General features: G+C 44.5%; 1 protein-coding gene and 1 long non-coding RNA gene across 4 annotated transcripts; one reads left to right on the forward strand and one right to left on the reverse strand.

Moving 5' to 3' along the window:
• Window positions 1-526: 526 nt before the first annotated feature.
• On the forward strand, window positions 527-19,590 carry TNFRSF14 (TNF receptor superfamily member 14). Of its 3 annotated transcripts, none has more exons than XR_014551666.1 (8): window positions 527-1,100; window positions 9,872-9,980; window positions 10,676-10,801; window positions 12,812-12,967; window positions 14,788-14,878; window positions 16,071-16,258; window positions 17,250-17,787; window positions 17,834-19,590. XR_014551666.1 is itself a non-coding variant. In XM_083628962.1 (8 exons), the coding sequence occupies exons 1-8, from the start codon at window positions 1,053-1,055 to the stop codon at window positions 19,060-19,062; spliced, it is 846 nt and encodes a 281-aa protein (XP_083485088.1). In that variant the 5' UTR covers window positions 969-1,052; the 3' UTR covers window positions 19,063-19,590. The 3 variants fall into 3 exon arrangements, 1 of the variants encoding a protein (XP_083485088.1); XR_014551667.1 differs by having other exon boundaries at window positions 969-1,100; window positions 16,071-16,279; window positions 17,388-17,787; XM_083628962.1 differs by having other exon boundaries at window positions 969-1,100; window positions 17,250-17,266; window positions 18,952-19,590.
• LOC310769584 lies at window positions 762-4,250 on the reverse strand. Its single transcript, XR_014551705.1, has 2 exons — window positions 3,835-4,250; window positions 762-975 (listed from the first exon to the last, which is right to left on the reverse strand). It is a non-coding gene; the product is annotated as an uncharacterized lncRNA (long non-coding RNA).

Here is a 19,590-nt window from a genome sequence, read left to right on the forward strand (position 1 = left end):
AGAAACCACAAATATCCTTCGAAATTTGCAGTTCTGCGAAAGTTGCAGTTCTTCAGCCAATGAGTACAGAAATGCATTATGTGGTGGTGGTGAGGATGCACCATAGAATGACACACTTTGGTGCAAACAACATGCAATATAATAAACAAAAATGCATTATATTATGGGAAATGGCTTGCAGAAATGAGTACGTTAATTGAAACTGTGTATGAAACTGCCAGGAGAAAATTGCACGAGTGAATTTTCACGACAGGAATAGTGCTTTTAAAGAAAAAAGAACACCCCACAAATTGTTGTGGAAATGTGGAGACCTGAATCTAAGAGCGGGGGAAATGAAAGTTACTGAAATGGAAAGGTTTGCAAATGTCAGCAGTTGTCTGGTGGTCAGAGTTCAAGAGCCAGGTGGTGTTTTTGCCTAGCTTCAAGTTCACCCAACTCTTCACTGCTCCGGTGGACCGATTCACTTGGAGTCGTTTCCTTTCACCATCCTGCTGCCAGGTACTTTTTTAAAAAAACATGATCAGAAGGACTGGGCCATTTGCTCCTCTGTTGTGAGTGGAGCCCACCTCCTGCTTCCTGTCTGCTATTTCCCGTCTGTAAACAGTTCTGGGAAGACAGGATCCAGAGCAGAGTTTGCATAAAAGGAGGAAAGGCAGACGAGCTTCAGTGCCGAGAAATGAAGTGGCTGGGGAGAAGTTATTTGGAACTGAGTGCGATTATTTAACCGCCTCTGGGGAAAAGAAAGAAACCACAGCCAGAGAGAGATTTTTATTTTTTTATTTTACTTTCACTTTTGGAGCTCCGATCGTCGAGCTGTGACTGCTTCATTTGACGGGACTCGGAGATTCAGGGACAAGCCTGGCAAGTTTGGTCTCGTTTGGCTGAAGGCCCAGAGGGCAAAGGCAGTGGGAGCAGTGGGAACTTCAGAATGCAATGTGCTCGGTGCTGGGAATATGGAGTCCAGAAATCCTGGATCTATAGGAATCGAAGGGAGGTAAACACAAGACTGCAGTTAACTACAGGGTAATGACCTTCGTCTGCCTCATGACTGGATGAAATTGGAAACCTCCAGGAACCCCTTCTTCGGCACCATGCATCTGGTAAGCAAACTTTGAAACTTTGTGCATTCCCCCCCCCCCCAGGGTCAGCCTATCATGCTATAAGGGTGCAATAAAGAGATCTGCCTCCTTCCTCCTGAAAAAATGAGGGCTTCAAGGAGAGTGGGTGTTGGGCCAGAGGATATGGCCAGCTCACTTGTTCTCAGCTGACCAGTGTGTGACTCAGTCTCCACAGGGAACGGTAGCAGGGAGAATACACCTGGCAGATGGCAAACATCGCCTTTGAGAAATTAAAGCTTTTGTTGGTTTATCTGGTTGGGAGCCATTGTGAGGGGTTGGACTGGGAATTCAGGTCCCACTTGTTTGTTTCTAAGACTTCAGTATTCCAGTAATTGAAAGTGAAAGGTGGTTTTTCCTATGAGCAGTAACTGCTAGCTGGTGCTTATTTCACTAAATCAAAAGGTACACTTGGCTTAGGATTTTAAACAATGGAATTGTTGGTAATGTGCAAATTTATTTGGGGATCATAAGATTATTGGGTCAAAAGGAGGGATGGGGAAATTTGTCCATTTCAGTTTCTCATCTTTGTGCTCATAAGTTCCGTTCTCCATATTTTCACATTGGCTTGTGATTTTTTAAAAAGTTCATGAGCGTTTGAGTGCAGATTTCTCCTGATAGAACACATCTCCATAGGCAATTTTGCCCAGTGTATACATTTGTTTGCAAAACCATTCCCTCTTATATAATGCATATTTAGATGCTATATTCGCCGTGGGTTGCATTTTAACGGATGAATTTTTGCACACATTACCCGCCTGGAGAACTGCATGGAGAAGTGTGAATTTTGAAGGGCAACTGTGATTCAGTTCGCGTATCGTTTCAGAAAGTGAATTTTAGGTAGGTTTCCCTCTCAATGCAAACAAAATCTGATTTCTCCCCCATCCTTAGTAACAGCAATGATCCTGAACAACTAGGGCAGGCAAATCCCCGGACTTCAAATCCCATCACCCCCGATAACTAGTAGTGCTGGGTAGGGCTGATGGGAGATGGTGTCCAATAACAACTCAAGGGCCACAAATCTCCCATGAAGGCTGTGCATATTTAAGTAAGGTCCAGGCTGTAGCACTTTCTCCCAGGTAGATGGTTGCAGGATCTGAGCCTAACAGCCTTTGTTTACTGCCCTAGGAAACCTTTTCTTTAAGGTTGTGCAAAGACAGGAATTACTGTTCGGCTTTCATAGATTATGGCAAGATCTGTGTGTATCCCAAACCTTGCATGTTCCACTTCTGTCCTGAGTCCTCCAGCCTCCTGGCCCATCTGATCGAAGCCTGGGCTACCTTTGAAGTCACCTTTCATTTCAAAACTGGCGTTTGCCAATGGCATGGGAACTGATGCTATTTTTTAAGAAACCCACAAGTTCACCTAATTATATAACAGGCTTCTTAGGTTTTTGACTTCTACTTTTAGCACAACCACAACACCGTCATTACTCAGGCACTGAGTACGATCTAGACATCCTTTCTCAGCGACCTTCTTTTTTTGTGGTGGAAATAAATGTGGGACGATGGAGGGTGTGTGTGTCGGCTGCAAACAGTTGCGTGGGTGCAGAAGTGTCACGGGCACCTATTGGCTAGTGCCTGTGATGTCTGGTGCGATGAGTGACAAATCTTCGCCTTTCTGGTGAGTCACTCTCTGTACTCAGAAAGCCGCATGATTACTATTTTAAAAAATAACACCTCAAAAGGTGAACACTCACCTGTCAGGCCAGTCTGTATGTTACAGGAGTGCTCATCAAGCTACCTATCACAGGGTACTCTGAACTTCCTTTGAGAGGCTGAGGATGACATAGTTGGGTGGGTGGGTTATCCCACTTTATCTCCTCAATAACCATTTGAAGTAGGTTCAATGGCAATATGGTGGCTACCTGAACTGTACCCAGTGAGCTACCTGTCTTCAAGGGGAACACTGAAAGGAGTCCGCCTTGAGGAATGTTCACTAAGTCATTCTGTTCATTGCAAGGGCATCAAACATAAAGAGAGAAGGACGTTAATGTATGGTTACCAGATTTTTTTCAATGAATCCGGGGACACTTTTTTCTTTTTGAAGCTGAGTAGCAACAGGGAGTCAGTTGTGGGGATGGTGATGCAAAAGACCCTGGGCCCAAGCACACATGCATATTGTATAAAGGTGCAAAACCCTTCTTTCACAGCCTGTGAAACATAAATGTGCAGTTTTTTAAAAACTGGGCAACAGTGTGCCGCTCACCCATGACTCCTGAGCCTTCCCTGATCTTCTTCCCCCTTTGTTTTGACAGATCGGGGAGGCTTGGGAGTCACCGGCAGGCGGCCGTTGCCCAGGAGGGGCCAGCCTTGTAGTGCAGTTGGCTCTGGCTGGCTTCAGGAGCTGCTCACTGCTTGATGTTGTGGCGTGGGAAAAATGGTGGGCGCCATGGCAGTGAGCAGCTCCTGAAGCCAGCCAGAGCCAACTGTGTTACCAGGCTGGCTCCAGGCTGCTGAGGCTGCCGTTTCCCGGGGACAGATTTGCAAATCTGGGACATTCCGGGGATGGAATTTGTCCAGGGACAGATTTGCAAATCTGGGGACTGTCCCCAGGAACCGGGGACGTCTGGCAACCCTATGTTAATGGCAACGAATGCCTTCCAAACCTCCAGGAATTTCTCAGAATCTCCACCTTGGCTGATGCAAGAGAGCAAATGGGGCACTGCCCCGCCAACTGTCAGCCTCCCATCCTAAAACACCATGATAGAAAGCCTTACTTGAGAGCAAACGGGAGATCTGTTTTCAGACTGATTGTAGCACAGGCTCAGCCGCAAGCACAACACCCAGAAGTCAGGATTCCAAGGTGCAAGCTGTAAAAATGTCCTGACAGTTGGCATGCCCATCCCACCAAGCTTTTAAAGTCAAGGCTGAATCTCTATTGATAGAGCATTCCAAAGGACTGAGCCAGTGACATGAAAGGCTTGGTTTCTTGCTGCGGGCAGGTGAGCATCACCAACTCAGGGTGCAACCAATGATGGTCCTGCCGATTATCTCAGTGATCGAGCTTGGATATCAGGCTACCCCGGACCGAAGTCAATCAGGGCTTTGTAAATTAACACAAGGACTATGAACCTGGCTTTGTTGTAGATGGGCAGCCAGAGAATCTACCAGTGTGGTGTAGTGGTTAAGAGCGGTAGACTCGTAATCTGGTGAACTGGGTTCACGTCTCCGCTCCTCCACATGCAGCTGCTGGGTGACCTTGGGCTAGTCACACTTCTCTGAAGTCTCTCAGCCTCACTCACCTCACAGAGTGTTTGTTGTGGGGGAGGAAGGGAAAGGAGAATGTTAGCTGCTTTGAGACTCCTTCGGGTAGTGATAAAGTGGGATATCAAATCCAAACTCTTCTTCTTCAACTATACAACCCACAAACTCTCTGCTCATAACCCCACTTCCCCCTACTCTTAAGTAAAAGACCCCCCACACTGTCAAGTTTCCCAGTTTTTGACAGCAGAAGAAACAGAAGAAAAACTGATAGGAAGAAGTGGCCCTGAACATAACAATAAGTTCTCTTAACTACAAAGGTTATTTCCTGTCTGGCAAGGCATTGTTCACTTCTGCATCCCGTTGTGTAGCACGATTAATGTCTCGGAGAATGTTACACACGGAGGGGAAGAAATGTCCCTGAGTCATGTTGGGTCACAATGTGGGTTTGTGGTGTCTCACTTCCGCAGGGTCTGTTGGCATGACTTCTTGGATGACAGCGTCTCTTACAGCCAGTTCTATTTTTCTAGAAAAAGAGGTGCCAGAAGTAGCCACAAACGCCTCCCTTGTTCTCTTACAATGGCAATGGCGCCTACCTGAGAGGTGCTGGAACTGAGTTCCAGTGAGTTCCGGCGGGAAGGTAAACGGCATTTCCGTGCCCTGCTCTGGTTCACCAGAAGCGGTTAGTCATGCTGGCCACATGACATGGAAGCTGTGCGCCTGCTCCCTCGGCCAATAAAGCAAGATGAGCGCTGCAACCCCAGAGTGGGCCACGACTGGACCTAATGGTCAGGGGTCCCTTTACCTTTATATGCTATATGGTAATTTATGGACCCAGTAGGTATCTGTATATAGAAATGAGTAAACCAGTGATATTTTAGGGAGCAGGCTAGCTGGCGGGGCCCATTATTTACATCATAGGAGCCTACACAACACAAACACTGTTGCTGTATGTAGGTTTTATTTTATTTGTTTTTTATCTTATATTTTGGAAATGTGCATCCAGGTTGTTTTTTTCTTTGAATTTTTTGGAGGCCCCCAAGAGAGTGGGGCCCTAAGCCATAGCTTGTTTAGCTTATATGTAAATCCAGCACTGCCCACATGTGTAGAGGTGTGAAAATAAATCTCTTAAGCACTTCCAAAGTAGGGACTAAAGTTATAACCAAGATCAGCTTTAAGATACAAACCCCCCCACAAATATCCTTGATAGCTTGAAAAATGCAACATTCTCCACCATTCTGCTAATTTATTGTACAGTGGTACCTCGGGTTACATACGCTTCAGGTTACATACGCTTCAGGTTACAGACTCCGCTAACCCGGAAATAGTACCTTGGGTTACGAACTTTGCTTCAGGATGAGAACAGAAATCATGCTCCGGTGGCGTGGCAGCTGCAGGAGGCCCCATTAGCTAAAGTGGTGCTTCAGGTTAAGAACGGACCTCCGGAATGAATTAAGTACTTAACCTGAGGTACCACTGTATTTCTATCCCACCTTTTTTGGTGCCATACATTGGTTCTCCCCCACCCCATTTCATCCTTACAACAACCCTTTTAGAGTAGGTCAGGATGAGAGGCAATGACTGGCCCCAGGTCCCTCAGTGATTCATCATCATGGCCAAGTGGGGATTTGAACCCTTGACTCCTAGGTCAAGAACTCTAACCACTACACCACGCTGGCTCTACACCACTACACCACACTGGGTAGACTAAAATAGCTGTGGGATCCAAGACAGCTGAGGGTTTCCTGTTGGAGCTGGTCTCTGACAAAGTCAGCAGCAGAAGAAGAAAGCATCCGTCCCCTTCTGTGAATGCAGTGCTGCTGACCTCTAGTCACCAGATTTCAGCAGAAAGATTTCAAAAGATTCCATCATGAGGCTGCAACGTTGTGAAACCAGAATTTCCCAGCTAATGTGATTCCATTAGTTTCAGGCTTCACTTGTAACCATGGTCCCCCCCCCCACACATTTGGTTAGCACATCACAGCGATTTCTCTGCCCTTCTTCTTATAAGAATATATACTTGGCTACATTTTTGTAGCTTTTTTTCGCTCCCATGCTTGCATTTATCCCTCAGTGCCAGACCAGGAGAACCTGTGTAATCTTCCAGATGTTGTTGGACTACAAGACCCATATTTACTGATTATCTGTGCTGACTTGGGATGGTGGGAGTGGTAGGTTCTGCATCCCTGGGTCTGGTTATGTCTCGCTTGGACTACTGCAACACGCTCTACGTGGGGCTACCTTTGAAGGTGACTCGGAAACTGCAACTATTCCAGAATGCAGCTGCTGGACTGACGACTGGGAGCGGCTGCCTGGACCATAAACACTGGTCCTAAAAGATCTACATTGGCTCCCAGTACATTTCCGAGCACAATTCAAAGTGTTGGTGCTGACCTTTAATGCCCTAAATGGCCTTGGCCCAGTATACCTGAAGGAGCAACTCCACTTCTATCATTCAGCCTGAACGCTGAGGTCCAGCTCTGAGGGCCTTCTGGCGGTTCCCTCACTGTGAGAAGCAGTGAAACTTGAATAAAGTATTGGGGGGGCAGGTAAGCCCTGTCCCACATAACTGATCACAAGACATGGCACATGAACACCATTTGAAGGGGAATGCCCATCAACTTGGGGCAGGAGACCCCCTCAAATATTTTATGGGGGGAGGGGAAGGAACCTCACCCCCTAGGAGTTGGCTCCTATGGTAAGAAGGGACGTTACAGAGAACCACGCAGAGGGCTTTCTTGGTAGTGGCACCCGCCCTGTGGAACTCCCTCCCATCAGAAGTCAAAGAGATTGACAAGTATACAACTTTCAGAAGACATCTGAAGGCAGCTCTGTATTGGGAAGTTTTTAATGTTTGATCATAGAATGTTTCGTTATTTTATTTATATTCTGCTGGAAGCCACCCAGAGTGGCTGGCACAACCCAGTCAGATTGGTAGGATATAAGTTAATAATAATAATAATAATAATAATAATAATAATAATAAAAACAGTCTGCAGCAGAATTCAATACAAATCTGCTCAGCAATATTGGTAATCCCACATGACTGAACCCAGACCCTGTAATCAATATGAAGCCCTTCTTTGGGTGGGCCTTTTTAGTGGTGGCTCCCTGCTGGTGAAATGCTCTCCCCAGGGAGCCTGGAAAGGCTTCTCTCATTACCCGGGCTTTTGGCCTTGATATGATGGATAGGATTGCAGCCTTCTTTTTTTTCTTTTTTTCTTTTTAGCAGGGTGTGATCTGTAAGTCCTGCCTCTTGTCTGGATAGCTGTGTTTTTATTGCATGTTCTTAATTGGTTTTATTGTACATTAGTTTGGGCCATTCTGTGAGAAAAGTGATTAACAACACCAACTCTTCCTATCATATTACTGCCTATTAAGTAGGTTTGGGATTACAGTCCTCAAATTTTATGTCAAGCATGGAGACCCTATGGGCCCTCAGATGTTGGACTACAACTCCCATCATCCTGGGTCACTGGGCATGCGTGCCAGAGCTGATTAGCGTTTGAGTCCACAGTGTTGGAGGTGTTCAAGTTCTCCTCTTCTGCTTCATACCTACCATTGAATTAATTTGCATGCAAATTTTCATGCAGCTGACAACAACATAGGTCTGAACACCATGACAGCTAATGCACATTCCGAAAAACGTGTTTACAGGTCACAAAACAACTCCTGGTTTGTTTGCTCTGGGAATTTCCCTGTGCATAGGTCGATTCTTTGTTTACTTCCTCCGCCCCACCCACTTTGATAGATAGGCACAGAATGCCACCTTGTGGAGAAATAAAAGAAGTACAGTATGTTTTTGATCTCCTGTTTCTTGCCTTGCCCCCAAACATTTTAAAAACATTCTCTAGCAGCACAATTCTCAGCATGTTTACTCAGAAGTAAATCGCACTGTATTCATTGGGCTTTCCAAGTGTGCGCTGGAATGCATTTGGTGTACGGATGGGAGAAAAAGTCAACTCAGTGCAGTTTTGAAAGCAAAACGCCCTAATTCACTTGTTCCGACACAATATGAGCCTCCTTTGAAATGTGCACTGCTCCAAATTTTGCAGTGCTGCTCTCCAGCCATGGATTGATGCATAGAAAGACACATGTACAAAAATAAGATACAAAAATGCATTGGGTGATATCTTAAGTTTTGCTCAGAGTAGATCCACTGGGTTGCATCTATTACCAGTCCTAATAGTAGACCCATTGAAATGAATGACTAACATAGGTCTACTAAATTTGTCCCACATTTGGTGTGCATTTAATCCCAGCCACTTGTGTTCACAGCATTGGTGTCATCAATTGGGCTTTGAGGGCACCATCAACAGAGGCAGTCTTAGAGTAGCATGGCTGATGCAACCACACTGTGCAACACAACAGGAGAGGCAGTCCTCTCCCTGAATTTTAGTGTCGCACAGAAGGCCACCAAAATTTGAGAGCCCAAAGTCTGCCACTGCCATGATCAGGCCTACCTAGCCAGGCAGGTCTGAGCAAAAAGGACAGCAAGGCTCTGTGGCTGGTGTATGTGTGTGTTGGAGGGAATGAGGTGAGAATCCAAGTCAGGCTTCAGAGAGGCACACTGAAGCACATCAGAACCAGGAAGAGGTTGTTCTTGCTTAGGTTGTGAGTGCAAAAGGAAATGCTTTATGGCACTTCCTGTTCCAAAGGCTGACATTGCCCTCAGGAAAGTCCCTGGCTACTATGCTAGTCAGTTTCTGGTCAGTGTTTGTTTTGTATGTCTTAATTCTTAAGTTTGCATTAAGGTCTGATTTAAAAATAAATACCTAAATATGAAAAATTATATTTCAGTAGCTATTCGAATACATATTTAACAACCAAATCCAAACCCAAGATCTATTGGGATTAGAGTGTTTGGATGCAGTGGGTGCTGGACTTTCCCAGCTCAGCTGAGTGTACTCCAGAGTAAGGTCTTATCCAAACTTCTGTTTGTCCCATCACAGCCCACCCCCACCCGCCAGGGAAACCCGATCTTTAACACTGAATTGGAGCACTTGCCTGGCTTCGGAAAGGAGGCATGAGGGCTCTGACAGGGCCCTAGAGTCCACCTTTCTCCTTCCCAAGGCTGGGCAAGCACTTACCAGGCTTTGGGAATGAGGTAGGAGGGCTCTAGGACACCTCCTTTCAAAAGCCTGGCTTAAGCTGGTACTGCAAAGGCTGGTGGAGAGCGTCAAATGCCTCCACACAAGATGGCATGTTACCAAGGTCCACCCCTGTAGAAACAAGCATGTTGTACAAAGGTAAAATTCACACTGGTCAAACTCACCACTAGCATGGAAGGCTACCTAGAATGTAGCTCTCAGGCTCAATGAAGCAGCGACCTGACAGGAGGTTCATATCTTTTTGCTTCACAACTCCAAAAATCTGGGGGAGAAAGTCGTAAGTTCAAGAGCATCCCTGTTTCCTGCCCAAACTTTTCAGGCTGCTGTTTCATATCCTTCTTTGCCTTTCCTGGGGTGGGCTGGGGGGAACAATAGGATTAATCCAAGAATGCACAGTGAGACTAAAGTCTCCTTTCTCTCTCCTTTTTGTTCTCCCTGAAAGAGCTTCTGCATTTTCCTTGCAACACAGCTGCTTCTCTACCAAGAAGTCTCCTCCTGTACTGATTCAGAGTATGATATCCGTGGCGAATGCTGCCCCAAGTGTAACCCTGGTAAGAAGGCATGACACCCTTCTTCTTCTCCCTGTAAACAGGGCCAGCCCATCCATTGGCCTTGCAGAGGCATTTGCCTCAGGCAGCAGGCTGGTGACAACTGGGCGGGGTGACAGATCCAGAAAGAAGAGGGGCATCTTTGTACAACTTTGCTGTTTCTCCTTCAGCTACAGATAGGAACTGTGACCACCTACTCCTCTCTGAGAGCCAGTGTGGTGTAGTGGTTAAGAGTGGTAGACTCGTAATCTGGTGAACCAGGTTCGATTCCCCGCTCCTCCACATGCAGCTGCTGGGTGACCTTGGGCTAGTCACACTTCTCTGAAGTCTCTCAGCCCCACTCACCTCACAGAGTGTTTGTTGTGGGGGAGGAAGGGAAAGGAGATTGTTAGCCGCGTTGAGACTCCTTTGGGTAGTGATAAAGTGGGATATCAAATCCATACTCTTCTTCTTCTGGTCCCCTTTCTTCTCCTCAGTAGCCTCCAGCATGCTGGGGCTTCCCCAGGCTGCCCCCAGTCGCCTCAGGCAGCAGTGGAGAAGGGGGGGCACACGGGTCCTAGCCACTGCCCCACTGCCCCCCTCATTCACTGGCTTGGTCACACTAGTTCCCGGCATTGTCCCCACCCAGACCTGGTTGAGGAGCCTGCTTAACAAATTAGGATTCAGAGGAGGGGCGCCATTTTCCCATTTGTCCACAGGATACAGAGTCGAGAGACACTGCACTTCTGATTCCAGTACGACGTGTGTTGCTTGTGGTTGGAGGACATACACGAACCAGTCAAATGGGCTGACAAAGTGCTTTAAATGTCAAGAATGTGAATCAGGTAAAAATTCTTCTTGTTGTTTGTTACCCAAGTGACTTAGAATACATTTCAAAACATGAATATGAATGCATTATACACAGGCAGCACACTGGTAAGAAAACAACACCATATCAGTCCATCCAAAGATCTTAGGGGGGGGGGAGGTTAGGTTTTTAGCTGGCGCTGAAAAAATGCCAGCAAAGGCGCTAGGCAGACTTCACTAAGAAGGGCATTCTGTAGACGGGGAGCCACAACCGAAAAGGCCCTCTCCCTTGTCACCACCCTTTGAGCCACCAGCTAAGCCCTCCTCAGAGTATATCTATTAAATTTAATGAACCTCAGATATGCCCATTACCTGCAATGACTCTACTCTGAGTAGGATTGGCACTGGTTGCAACCCTCAAGGCCTTGCTCTTTTTAAAAAATGCTTTATTAGTTTTAAAAACAAAACAAAAACAAAGCAATACACAATGATCAGTGAAAAGCGATTCAAAATTAACACTCTTGTGTACACAAAAAATAAAAGATTGAGTTCATCCATCACTATTTCTTATATGACTTCCGATCCCCCCATTGTGATTCCTAAGTTTCATTAAAGCTGCACACTTAACTTTATCTCCCCTAAATTATTCTGTTATGTTAATTCTGTAGCGATCTCTTAATTCATGCAGAAATCAATCAAGGCGTGCCAAAGAATTTATGTTATTACAATGTACTTTTAAGTATCCTCTGTAAATATCCCACTCTCTGTTAAATATTTGATCTGTACGGTCTCCGAGTCTTGCTGTTAATCTTGCTAGCTCTGCATATTCTAACATTTTATTTTGCCAATCTAATTTTGAGAGTGTAGAATCTCCTTTCCTTACCTTAGCAATTAAAATTCTTGCTGCTGTTACCGCATTCATAAATATTTTCTTTACCCTTTTTGGAAATTCATTGCTCATTATGCCTTGCAGGAAGACTTAAGGCTTTTTTTTGGAAAGGAACATTTAACATTTTTTTTAAAAGTTCATTATATATTGTTTCCCCAAATTCCCTGATTCTTTTGCAATTCCACCACATTTGGATCATGGTGCCTTCCGCCTTCCTGCATTTCCAACAGAATGTTTGATCTAGATTTGTACACTTTGGTCAAGGCCTTATTCTTAGTGGATGTAAGATGAATCTTCTCGCAGAATATCTTTGCTGCCCCCCACCTCCATGGTTTAGGGTCTTTGGCCACAAGGTTATGTGAGTGGCAGAAGTGGCCTGAGACTGTTTTCATTTCCCACAATGCCCTTGTTCAAGGCTATGTCAGGGTTATAGTGATATATTAAAATGGCTGCCTGCCACCACCAGGCAGGGCCCCTGGGGACATGTGTCATCACTAGAAGATACTCGAGGAAGGCTCTTGACCTGCCCAGGGTGCTGAGCAAATAGAATAGGATCCTTTAATTAAGCATGTTCATATTTCAATGCCTTGTCTTACTGATTATTTAAATTATGCATATATAATTGGTCAATGTTGCTGAACTGGTCAGACCTTTATTGATTTATTGTAAGACCAGTGTCTGGCCTTAGCTGGCTACTTAACTGTCCTCGTCAGCATCACAAAAGAATGAGCTAGGTTTAAGAGCTAGCTGATGGCGCCCTCCGGGCTAATGGGTGGGCATTTCCTCTGTCTAGCTGCTAGGTAGGAGAAGAATAGCCAGGTGGGTGTGTGCTGAGCTGCAGGCAGAATGGAAGCTGGGGACACAGAGACATGCCTGATCTGTGCTGGATCCAAAGCTGTGGCTAATGGAGAAGCAAGATCTGTAGGGGTTAATGTTGTGATCCATCTCATGCTCATCTTATATATATGTGTAGATAAAACCATATATCCTAAAGACACCACAGTCTCCATTGACCTTCCTGCCAAGGAAACAGAAGCAGAGCAAGCATATAGAACTCATGGATTCTGCCACCACTTTGAGATTGGGGTGCCATGTAAAAATAATAACAATCATAGCAGCGGCCCCCACAAACCCTCATATCTGTGATTGTGCCCGGCAGGAGCCCATCTAAGAGTTAAAGAAGAATGCACGTATACGAAGAACACAGTCTGCTCTTGCAAGCCTGGCTATTATTGCACTCAGTTCATCGACCATGACTGCGAACAGTGCTCAAAGCACACCATTTCTCCACCTGGTTTTATGGTGACACAGCCAGGTAAGTCTCAGTAGAGATTTATTTTTTTAAAAAAAATATTTTCAATGCAAAATCACAACAAAAATTACAAACATTGAATCCAAAATAAAACAGTACAAACAAGAAAAAAACACACGAGAAAAAAGAACACACAAAAAAACACACATCTACAAATAAAACCATATCATCATTCTAATCTTGTCATTACATACATATACACGTATTGACTTCTTTCCTTTGTTCTAAGACCTCGAAATTTTTACTCTTTCTAAGTTGTTGTGTCTAATGTAGATTACCTTTATCTTTATACTTTTTACACCATTTTTCTCTTTCTTTAACCCTGCAAAGCATCATTCATTACATACCGATATGCTTACTCCAGAACAATGTTTTTTCATATACTCTTTAGCACATCCCCATTCTTTTAATAATTTTTCGTCCGATTGTCCCCTTATGAATGCTGTGAGTCTTGCCAGATTTATATATTCACAAAATTTAATTTGCCATTCTTTCGTTGATGGAATTTTTCTCCCTTTCCAAGTTTTTGCTATGAGCATCCTGGCAGCTGTTGTCTCAGTAGAGATTTGGTGCAATCACTCTTCTGCTGATCTTAAAAATGATTTATTTATTTGTTATGAAATTAAAAAAAAAAAAGGTGAGTGGAAAATAAGGCGATATTCTAAAAGGAATGTTAAGAGAATAGGATTTGCTGAATTAACAAATTGAACTAGAGAACAAGAAGGGGAGGTATGAGGAAGTCAAAGAAACATGTGATTGAAAAATTGTTATCGAAACTGAATTGTTTTTAATATTTTTCTTTTTCTTTTTCTTTATGTGTTTATATAAAATTGGAAAATCTAATAAATATTCATTAAAAAAAATGATTTATTTATAGCTCCCATGTTCAGAAGAAAAATAATTATCGCAGTGAGCATAAACTCAACTGTAAAACCATCTGACTTAAGATGTGCTTCATACGGGGGGTGGGGGGGTGGGGAACCTCAGAGCCAGAAACCAAATGCGGCCCTCCAAGCCACTCTAATTGGCCCTTGGGACTATCCCCAGGCTGCACCCCTTTGCACATGACCGTTTTGCCCGGCTAGAATATGTCCTTGGACTCTGACCAGGCCTCTTGCCTCTCTGAATGGAGGATGGTCTATGTGTAGAAACTAGTCTGCTGAATAAATTTGCATCCATTTCCCCACCCACCTTTGCTTCTCGCACCACCAACCACTGGCATGTGTCCCTAGGAAGGCTGCCCAGAAGGGAATGTTGTCTTCAGGCTGAAAAAGGCTTCCCACCCTCGGCTAAATACATCAACACAGTTGGATCACCACTGGTAGAATAGGATGTTGAATGAAATGGACATTTGGCTCTTCTTATGGTTCTTATGTGAATAGATTATTGACTCTCAAAGCAACAAGGGACTACAGTGGTACCTCGGGTTACATACGCTTCAGGTTACAGACTCTGTTAACCTAGAAATATTACCTTGGGTTAAGAACTTTGCTTCAGGATGAGAACAGAAATCGTGCTCCGGCAGTGCGACAGCAGCAGGAGGCCCCATTAGCTAAAGTGGTGCTTCAGGTTAAGAACAGTTTCAGGTTAAGAACAGACCTCCGGAACGAATTCAGCACTTAACCTGAGGTACCACTGTACAATAAGACATAAGGACACAAGATGAGGCCTGTTGGACCAGGCCAAAGGCCTCTTCTGGTTCAGCATCCTGGTCTCACAGCAACTAAACAGATGCCCCAACACACAAGCAGGACATAAGCATGGAAGGGCTCTATCTTTTGTAGCAGCACATAAAATATTCCGCTCATTTCGTTCTTTTTCAGGCACAGAAACCAATGACACCCAGTTCGTACCCTGTCCTCCTGGGACCTATTCAGAGACTGAGATGTCCACCTCCTGTGAACCTTGGACTAAGTAGGTGCCACTAAAGACTCTCTCACAGCTGCATTTCCAGTTTGTGGCTGTGTGGTGCCACATAGTCTTAATTCTACATACACCTCTTTCCATTCAGTGCTGTTTCCTTCCCATTACTGCTAGGAAGTTAAAGAAGTAAGCATGAAGATGACATACTTAGTGGGCTGTTATCTTGGTTTGTACAAAGCTTAAACAGAGGTTAGATTATATCCAGGTCCAGAAAAACTGCAAGACAAATAGATCCACATTTGGCAGACGAATGTGTAAATCGGATCTTACTTATTTGCCATTTTTCACAATTCCTGAATGTTGCAATACAGCTGTCAGCTGAAATAACGTATCAATTGCTTTCTCTTAAAAGACATATTTAAACATAAAAGTACATTGAGAATGGGGGAAGAAATTCAATTTTGTTTGCTTTTTGAAACAAAGCTACCAATTTTCTGCTTCTCAAATCAATACTTAATTCAGAAAACAATTATCCTTCAAAATTCCCAGTACCACGAATGTTGCAATGAAATTCTACAACCAATGTTTACTACAAAAAAATGTATATATTAGGGGTAACTTTGCATTAAAATGCACACATTGGTGAAAATAACGTACACAAATGCATTACATTAGGGAGCATGCCTTTCAACAATCTGTGCATTATTCAAAACAGCATAGAAAAATGTGTATATCAGGAGAAATTTGCACTAAAATGACTATGTAATTTTCATGAGGATTTTTTTTAAAAAAAGAAAAATTGCAGTTTGATGCAACCCCCCCCCATATATACACACACATGATTTAAGATAAGAAAAATGAGAAACTGAGGGAAACTGAAATTGACTGATTCGCTAATTCCTTGCAAATTAGAAGGGGGAGGGAGGAAGCAAACAAGCAAAATTGTCAGCTAACATTAACAATAACTATATCTTACTGAACCTAATTTAAATGCATAAGTTAATAAAGACAGCCTGGGTATTCCCAAGTAAGTATCTAAGTGAAATTGAGAATTATAATCTGTATGCACAAACACAGAAAGTCCAGAGAAATCTACCACTGAGTAGTAGATTGTCCATCCAGCTTGTTTCAGCCACAAGCAATTGCAGGGTCCTTTTTTACTGCCCTTCTGTTAGTCTCCACAAATATCAAGCCTTCTTCTGAACATTCAGCCCTAATTTAACCCTTTCTGTTTAATTTTCAGTTGCAGTAAGGCAGGCATGATAGAAGAACGAGCAGGCACAGCAGTTTCCAATGCAGTTTGTGCATGTGTCGGCCAGAAACAGGTGTCTGTGCCGGTATTTGGAGCTACTACTGCCATTCTTGCTCTGCTGGTTCTTGCCTTAATATGTGGCTTCATAATATGGCAATGGAGGAAGCGCATCAAAAAACGTAAGTGTGCAACGAGTACATGTGTAGTTAAGCAAAAACAAATCCAGAATCTGCATTCCTGTATCTTGCAAGTGGAACTCTACTTTGAGCAGTCAAAAATCTCCCCCAACCCCAGTTCATTTGGTCTGCTTGCCTTTTGCTTGATTGGAGAGGACAAAGAAAGTATACTTGGCTTTTAAGCTAGAGACGAGGGACATCAGGCCTGGGGGAGTCCAATGTGGCCCTCCAAGCCTCTCTAAGTGGCCCTCAGAGCTCTCTCCAGGCCACGCCCATCATTGGCACTGCTCTGCATTGTCTGGAATATGTCCATGACATCTGAAGATGCTTTTTGTATGCCTGGATGGAGGATACAGGGGGAGAGAGTGCAGAAACTGCCAGGTGTACAGAGGTAAATTTTACATTCATTCCTCTGCCCATTTATCTATCTGGTTCCATCCACTACTGCCATGTGACTCTTGGAAAATTGTCCAGAAGGGAATTTGGCCCTTGATCTGAAGAAAGGGTTTCCCAAGCCCTGTCCGAAGTGAAATACTTTTGATGGACAGACGTCATTCAACTTCTCTCTGGCTTGCTTGATCAGTGATGTCTCCTTAACACATGCAAGTTGGTTCTTTTATGGCACACCTGTGATGTGCAGAGGATAAGGAACCACTGAGGCTCTTATTAACCTCAGTGGATTAGTATGGGTTGTATCTAACTAAATTAGAGTACACCCACTGAAGTTAGTGGACCTGAGTTAGTCATATCCATTGATTTCTATGGGTCTACTCTGAGTAGAACTTAGTTGGCTGCAACCTCAAGCCAACAGGTTCAAATTAGGAGAAAGGGTTTTTTGGTTTTGCCTTTTTTTAGCTAAACATTAAGGAGGGCCGTCTGCCTGGTCAATGCTGCTCCTTCTATTCTCAAATGGAGGCATTTTAGAAAATCTCATCTAGAAATGTCTTCTACTGGGTTTTTGAATAAAAAAAAGCTCTTCTCTTCTTCTTCACAGGTGCTGCCAGAGTACAGGTGAGTATTCTTTTACATATGCCTTTTACAACTTCTTTTCTTCTGCCCATACTCCTTTCAAAATGCAATTTCAGCATATATTAAGGGTTGCTATTGCACTTTCTCTTTCTCCGTCTTGCAGTGTTGCCCCTCTAAGCTTCCTGCTCTCTTAAAGACTTTCACTAACCCCCACCCACCAGAGGTGCCGACTCTATGGAGCTGAGCTGCCTATGCTCCCCCCTCAATACTGTTGGTGGAGGGCTGGGCCCCCTCAATGTTGAGAGGGCAGGGGAGGCCGTGTGTGAAGCCAAGAGTGGAACAGCTTCAGTTGCTGGCTCCTTCTGAGCGCACGAGAGAAGGAGCCCCTGGCTATAGATGCTGACGAAGATGCAAAGTCACATGTGTGGCATCTCTGCTACCCACTGCCCACTTTGCCTGCAACTTCTTCCTGGATTATCTGCCACGGGGATGGGGAAACTCAGGCTTTAATTTGTTGTATTTTATCTTCTTAAGTTGCCTTCTGGTGTTTTCTTTTGCATAAAGTGACTGATACATGTAACAAATGGATAAAGTACTGGTGAGAATCAGTAAGTTGTGGGGCAACCTCTCCTAAAAGTGTCAGAGAAATTCCATGCCTCCCCAAGGAAGCAGCAGGAAAAACCCCCCTGTTTTCGTTTTCTCCTCTTTTCAATAGCAGGGGAAGAATAGTCTCCAGAAACTGAGAATGTTGGTGTCTACACCAGGGATGATGAACCTGGTGCCCTCCAGATGTTGCTGAATCCAGCTCTCAGTCAGTCCCAACTAGCATGGCCAATGATCAGGAGTTATGGGAAGTGCAGTCATGCAACATCTAGGGGGGCACCAGATTCTCTCTCCACCTGGGTCTACACCCATGCAGGAAAACTTGGGAACTGTGGGTAATATCCAGCCAAGTTCTACTCAGGGTAGACGCATCAAAGTTAAGGAACCCAAGTTAGTCATGGCCATTAATTTCAATGGATCCCCACAGATGAGAGGACTAACATTGCATACAACCCTGTACATTTGTGAGAGACATTGGGGATCTCTAATGGGCAGTTCTCCGCACCTCCCACCAAACTGCAATCCCCAGATCCTTTGTGGGAAAACTAGGACAGTAACATTGGTATAAAATTGATTTCAACATAGCGTGAAAAATATCCAGTGTTTATTCAGTAAAGCACCTTACCCCTAGGGTGGCGCTGTGGGTTAAACCACAGAGCCTAGGACTTGCCGATCAGAAGGTCGGCGGTTCGAATCCCTGCAATGGGGTGAGCTCCCATTGCTCGGTCCCTGCTCCTGCCAACCTAGCAGTTCGAAAGCACATCAAAGTGCAAGTAGATAAATAGGTACCGCTCCAGCGGGAAGGTAAACGGCGTTTCCGTGCGCTGCTCTGCTTCACCAGAAGCTGCTTAGTCATGCTGGCCACATGACCCGGAATCTGTACGCCGGCTCCCTCGGCCAATAAAGCGAGATGAGCGCCACAACCCCAGAGTCGGCCACGACTGGACCTAATGGTCAGGGGTCCCTTTACCTTTACCTTTTTACCTTACCCCTTGGTGGTGCTGTTGTGATCAGAAGTGGAATCACGAGTTGGGGCTGAAAGAAAGTCACATTTCTACTTATTCAGCATTGCCTGAATCCATCAATATATTGTATTGATTTTAAACAAATCTGCCTTGTTCTAGGAGGAACAACGAAATGGAAATTATCACCCTGTTCAAGAGAATGACAATATGGTGGCACCTATGCAGGAAACGGGTCAACACCCTGGAGAACCAGCATTCACAATGGCATGAGTGACCAGAATTTTTGGTGCGGAAAGCCCTGGTGCACCTTGCAAGCAACAGCCGTGGACATATGCACTGGATGAACTTTTAGAGAGGGGGAAACACATTAGTAAATGCAATATAAAACAGGAGGTGGCTATTTTCCTCTCTGAGCTTCTCATAATCCATCTTGAAGAGGCAAGTTTCAGTGACGAAAGTGGAAGATGTGGAAATCTTCACTGAAGGACAGATCAAGGTGAAGAGAGCACATATCTAGGGGAAAAGGAGAAGACCATCAAACTATGAAATTCATACCAGAAGATATAGTGATGGCCACCAAATTGGATGACTTTTAAAGACAAATTCATGAAGGAAATGGATTTGTATGGACACATTCAGGTCCTGCTTGTAGCTATCTGGTTGGCCATTGCGAGAACAGAAGGCAGGGCATATTGGACTTTGGTCTGATCCCCAGCAGGGCTATTCTGGTATTCTGAAAGAAGGTAGAGTGTTTCTGACACAGGAGGTTCACTACATCAATAAAAACAATGCATTTCC

The sequence above is a fragment of the Podarcis filfolensis genome (assembly GCF_964270895.1).
Source record: "Podarcis filfolensis genome assembly, chromosome: 8".
NCBI classification, from domain to species: domain Eukaryota; kingdom Metazoa; phylum Chordata; class Lepidosauria; order Squamata; family Lacertidae; genus Podarcis; species Podarcis filfolensis.

Bases quoted from the DNA above. Each gene is read 5' to 3' on its own strand.
- TNFRSF14 (XM_083628962.1), top strand. From the start codon at position 1,053: ATGAAATTGGAAACCTCCAGGAACCCCTTCTTCGGCACCATGCATCTG. The intron at 10,802-12,811 runs GTAAAAATTCTT...TGTGCCCGGCAG, and splicing joins ATGTCAAGAATGTGAATCAG to GAGCCCATCTAAGAGTTAAA. The intron at 12,968-14,787 runs GTAAGTCTCAGT...GTTCTTTTTCAG, and splicing joins TTTTATGGTGACACAGCCAG to GCACAGAAACCAATGACACC.